Genomic DNA, 6,058 nt, shown 5'->3' on the forward strand with positions numbered 1-6,058 from the left:
TTGGGGGCGTAACTATTAGTGATCCCGACTGTAACGTCACAGTCGGTGTTATGTTCTGATTCGCCTATTTTTCAGTGGTCTTTTGAATGCACAAGATTTACATAAAGAGTGTTTGAGGCTCACGGTATGTAATTTCCATGTACAGAGCTGTTATTATTCAACTATGCCAAGGTAAATACAGTTTTCCATTCTATGGCACCTTTAAACAAAAACAGAGACAGATTTTGGGTCAAATGTTCCAAGTGCACCTGAGAGGCCTGGTCACAGAGCGGTGTGCTCGCGAAACCCAGCAGGGTCTGATAGATGCCTTGCTTCTCACAGATCTCATAGCAGTGCTTGTCCCGAACCCCTTCCTCCAGCACGCTCAACACCCACTCGCGTTCCAGTTTGCGCTGGACAGAGAAACAAAACGTATCGTTTTTGAGACTTTAGCAAGCAAAACATCAGTTGGTTGCAGACACTTCTTAGTAGTTACATCATAGTACATTTTTTTATATATACTGTATACTCTATTATTACCCTATAATTTACTATGCAACCAAAAGTGTCTAATAGTATCACAGTCATCTTTTATATCTGATGTTTCATTACCTCCAGATCAAAACTGTAGAAGAGTTTGAAGAAGTCAGGAACTCTCTTGAGGTCCAGAAACTGAGTTCCCAAAAGAAATTTGTTTACCACCATGTACATGTGTTCCTCTGCAGTGGGGGAAAAAAAAAGTTGAACTCTTGGTTTTGGCAACCTTAGAACATCAATCTTGTCTTAACTTAACTTATTAACATCAATATTACTTCTATAATAAAATGTCAAGTTAGTTAGTATGGCTCTATGAACTCACTCACCAGGTCTCAATATTTGCTGAGCAACTTTGGTTATGTAGGCCACGTGCACATTTGGCATCCGTAGATTTTGCTTTGGGATCCCGTTCTTCACAGTGTCAAGCAAGTACAGTACCTGGATGTTATATATAAACATACATTACATATTGTACTGCATTATTTTATACCATTTAAAAATTGAGTCATATTTTTCATGTTTTTGAAAGAAGTCTCTTTTTAAAAGAAGTCTTTTATCACAAAGCCTGCATTTATTTGATCAAAAATACAGTAAATAATATTGTAATAATGTGATACAGTAATATTGTGAATTTAAAATAACCGTTTTCTACTTAAATATATGGTAAAATGTAACTTATTCCTGTGACGCAAACCTGAATTTTCAGCATATTTTTCTCCAGTCTTCAGTGTCATATGATCCTTCAGAAACCATTCTAATTAGGGATGTAACGATTAACCGCGAGCCGGTTGAAAATCGATTCAAATATGAGACGATTCAAATCGGTTGAGATGCTAAACAAATCGCGATTCGTTTAGGGGCAGGAGTTTATATGAATGCATGTCTGAGGGGAACTTACTGTCTTTAGAAAAGTTTAAATGGTATTTTTTCTTTTCATCTTGCATCTGTGTTATATTTCAATTTCACAAAGAAATGTGCAGCATTTTGTCCAAGCAATAATAAAAGGACACATTTAATTTATAATTTGTCTTAAATCTCATTTTGTTAAAATAAATAAATAATCGTGAATCGAATCGTGAGTTGAGTGAATCGTTACATCCCTAATTCTAATATGCTGATTTTGGATCTTATTATTATCAATGTTGTTATCTTATTACAATCAATGTTTTTCGGGATTCTCTGATAAACAGCTAATTTAAAAGAACTGCATTTATTTGAAATAGAAATCTTTGTATCTCTAACTTTTGATCAATTTAATGCATACTCATTAAATAAAAGCATTAATTATTTTTTTACTGACTTTTGTATGGTAGTGTATTTATACTGTATTAAAACCATTTGACATAAATGTTTACTAATAATTTCTATTATTTATTATAACACTGAATAGCAAAGTTTCAAATTGCATAAAATATGGGGGGGGGGGAACAAAAGAAAGCTTTTAGAGTCTAACAATCTTCAAATAAATCTAACTAAAAGAGTTATTTCACAATGGTAGACAGTGAGAGTTCTCTACCTGTCTCTTCTCTCTGAACCGAGCGCCCTCGAGGTGTTGATGAAAGGATCCCAGTACTTGGTACGCTGCGGCCCTCACTTTAGGGTCATAGCTGCTCAGGGACGCCACTGTGACGCCCAAAGCATGACTGGAAACAAACTTCTGACAGTCTACCGCACACTCTGAATAGAGAGAGACAGATGACAGCAGAGGTTAACAAAAGTAAATATAACGCGTGACCTTCAAGAAGCAGGCTTGCAGGCAAAGGAGGAAGTAAATGTAAAGGTTTAAACTCAAATCAAGTCCAATGCACAAAGCAAAAAAGAAAAGCATTATGAGCATGTCTCGTCAGGTTACCTGGCCGAAGGATGAAGCTGAACAAAGGCAGGAGGAAGCAGGGGTCATACAGAGATGACAAATGCTTGCCTTCCTGTGTGTAGAACACGTTTCTACTCTCCTGTAGAAAGAGAGATAGATACTGTTCATGCAGCGTGTAAAAGTGTACAATTCATTTAATTTTTTCCTATTTTTACATTAAGGAACAACACAAAATGAAAATCTATTATTCTCCCTCATATCATTCTAAACCTGCATGATTTCTTTTTTATAGGAAAAAAGGACATTTTTAAACTACATGTTGTTTATTCCATACAACAAAAGCATGTTAGCAGTGTAGCAACTTTTGGTTTGTTCTTCACACAAAGCTATTTGTGTATGGATTATTTTTATGGTACTTCATTACACTTTTTGAACATTCTTCGAAATTTCTTCTTTTGTGTTCTAAATTAGGAAAAAAAACATATACAGCAATGGAATGTGGGCGAGTCACTTCTGTAGATGACAAACATTTTTTTTTATTAAACGCTGCTATTCCACCATACTTGAATGTTTATTTTTACTTAAAGGTGGGGTAAGCGATTTCTGGTAGCCAATGCTGACATTTGACCAAATGATTTTCAACGGTTGCTTTGTCGCGTCCTGTGTACCAGACAGACTTTAGCTCAACATCATGAGTAGACACGCCCCTTACTGCTGATTGGCTACAAGTTTGTTTTGCTAGTCGGCCCGAATCAATTTTTCTAAAGAAAAATCGCTTACCCCACCTTTAATGATCTTGTTTCTTAAAATACTGTATGTTAAAGAAACAGTTCACCCAAAAATAAAAAAAAATAAAAAATGCGTAAAATTAACACCATCCAAGATGTGGACGAGTTCGTTTCTTCATTGCAACAGATTTGGAGAAATGTAGCATTACATCACTTGATCACCAGTGGATCCTCTGCAGTGAATGGGTGCCGTCAGAATGAGAGCCCAAACAGCTGATAAAAACATCTCAATAATCCACACCACTTCAGTTCATCAATTAACGTCTTGTAAAGTGAAAATCTGCATTTTTTAAAATAAATCTATCATTAAGGCGTTTTAACTTGAAACCATTGCTGCTGGCCAAAATAATCAATAATAACGCTTCCTCCAGTGAAAAAGTCCATCTCCTGTTGTCTCTCACATTAAAATCCACCCACATACTTGTTTAGAGCTGTTTTGGACTATTTTCCACTTGTAAACAGTGTTTGATCTGTGAAGATTTCCTTCCTGAATCAGACAAGACAATTTTTTTCACTGGAGGAAGCAATACTTTGGATAGAGCACTTATATTTTTGATGGTCTTAATGAGAGATTTGTTTATTGCAAACATACTTTTCGCTTCAAAAAATGTTAAGTGACAGACTGACGTTGTGTGGATTACTTGTGGATTATTGTGATGTATTTCTCAGCTGTTTGGACTCTCATTCTGACGGCACCCATTCACTGCAGAGGATCCATTGGTGAGCAAAAGTGATGTAATGCTAAATTTCTCCAATTCTGTTCGGATGAACAAACAAACATCTACATCTTGGATGGCCTGGGGGCGAGTAAACAGTCCTTTAAAGCCATATATTAGAATACTATGAAATACTGTATGTTATTTAGTCTAACAGCCTGTTACTACCTGAGGGATGATGTATCGCTGCTGTGGGAAGTGTGTGACGGTGTTCAGCATCCTGTCTGCAGTGAGCAGTGACAGCAGCTGCTCTGAGCTGGGCTTCTGCCACAGTGAATGTCCCAGGCTCTTCCGGGCTTTATGGTGCTCTACCGCGGCAGGGCCCCAGAGCACATACCTGACAACAAATAGACACAAATAATGTTTGCACTAAACAACCATTTCCTGTTAGTGGAAATCATCTGAGGTGAAATATTCTGAAAACATACTGAAACTCTGTAAGACTAATGTTGTTCTTCTCATATCCCTGGAGCAGGAGTAAAATCTTCTGATCTGTGAAAATCAAAAGATTTTACTAAATCACATAACTGACTTCATTTAAAATCCAAATCAAATGAACCATGTCTAATGGACACGTCTACCTGTTGTGCTCAGCGAAGCTCCATATGCACCAAGAAGCACAAGGAAGTGATTAATGTTACAAACTTCAGGACATTTCTTCACCAGCATAAGCAGGAGAGACACCAATGACTCTGGAGAGGGGGAAAAATGTAGATTTAAAACAACTATCATTCAGAGAGGGTTATTTGAATACGTAATCCCAGGTATAGTAATAGGTAATAGGGATGCAACATTCAAACAGCAAAGATATGAAAATGAGAGCTCGTTGATGAAAAAATATATACATATATATACATATATATACACACACACACACACACACATACATACATACATACATACATACATATATATATATATATATATGTATATACATACATGATATCACATGATATCATGTATATCACATGATCCTTAAGAAATCATTCTAATATGCTGATTTATTATTAGAATTATCAATGTTGGCAACAGTTGTGCTGCAAAATATTTTTGGGGAAACTGTGATACTTTTTCAGGATTCTTTGATGAATAAAAAGTTAAAAAGAACAGCATTTATTCAAAATATAAATATTTTCTAACAATATAAATCACTTTGAGCGGTAGTGTATATACACACATACATATACATATATACATATATATATACATATATATATATATATGGACCACAAAACCTCAATTATACAAAGTGAAAGTAAAAAAAGTTAAAAACTGATGGCGCTTTCGGCATCTGACGCTGCATTAACGGCGCATATTCTCTCAGAGACGACAAGAGACGAATCTCCTTCAACATATGCTGATAACGGCATAGCTGTCTTGAATTATTCCTTAATATTTCTCTTGTGGCCCGTAAATAGTGTAAAAAAAAAAGAGAAATGTATTTTGCGTTAAACAAGTTGTTTTTGAAAGTCGGTGCTTGAAATAAAGCTGCTCTTAATTTTATTAATATATATAACAACTCTTTTGTTGTAGATTATTGCTGCTGCTGCAAAGCAAGTACAGGAACTTGCTACTGCTAATACATATGCCGATACAAAGATGTGAGTATTTAAGACATACTGCTGCTGCACAAATAGCATATATATAAACCCATGGCAGATCTATAAAGGTGGAGCTGGGGAGGTGGAGGGTTTCAGATAGGCTTGCCGCGATACGGCGCTGACGGTGATACCGTTGTTAAGCCGCAACACTGGTTACGTCACTTGCCCACCGTGGCACCGTCGTTTTGATTTTTTTAATAGTAATAAAAATCATTTAGTTCAGTAAAAGAACAGACACTACAATTAAAAACTGAACGCGGCTGCTCAATGCAGCGTGCCGAACGACAGTCGCATCACAGATCAGATTTCATTTATCCAGTGAGGAGAGTGAGTCGAGCTGACCGACAAGAAGAGTGAGGTGACGATCGCGGATGATTTAGTTTCGAAACGAAATGCGTCTGTTTGGCAGTATTTTGGATTTTGAAAAGCCTGTTGACTTTTGCCATTTATCTATGGTGATTTTGGAAGTTTTTTTATCTAGTATCTAGTAATCTAAGTTTTTTTAAACATTCGTTTCTTATTTAATTGGTTCCACAGTGTTTGCTGATTTTTACTTTATTTAAACTTAGTGTAATTTATTTCTTTTATTTGACAAGGTGTATGCTGTGCCTCCAAGCTTTCTTA

General features: G+C 36.1%; 1 protein-coding gene across 1 annotated transcript in view; it reads right to left on the bottom strand.

Moving 5' to 3' along the window:
* Positions 1–6,058, bottom strand: part of urb1 (URB1 ribosome biogenesis homolog) — a 47,094-nt gene that overhangs the window by 9,211 nt on the left and 31,825 nt on the right. The window contains exons 29-36 of the mRNA XM_016541944.1: positions 4,415–4,525; positions 4,262–4,325; positions 4,002–4,170; positions 2,369–2,468; positions 2,033–2,193; positions 843–954; positions 592–698; positions 249–392 (exon numbers count right to left, since the gene is read on the bottom strand). Coding sequence (XP_016397430.1) covers positions 249–392; positions 592–698; positions 843–954; positions 2,033–2,193; positions 2,369–2,468; positions 4,002–4,170; positions 4,262–4,325; positions 4,415–4,525 — 968 coding nt within the window. The remainder of the gene's footprint in view (positions 1–248; positions 393–591; positions 699–842; positions 955–2,032; positions 2,194–2,368; positions 2,469–4,001; positions 4,171–4,261; positions 4,326–4,414; positions 4,526–6,058) is intronic.

This window comes from Sinocyclocheilus rhinocerous, unplaced genomic scaffold (assembly GCF_001515625.1).
Source record: "Sinocyclocheilus rhinocerous isolate Xijiao unplaced genomic scaffold, SAMN03320098_v1.1 scaffold1270, whole genome shotgun sequence".
Lineage (NCBI taxonomy): Eukaryota > Metazoa > Chordata > Actinopteri > Cypriniformes > Cyprinidae > Sinocyclocheilus > Sinocyclocheilus rhinocerous.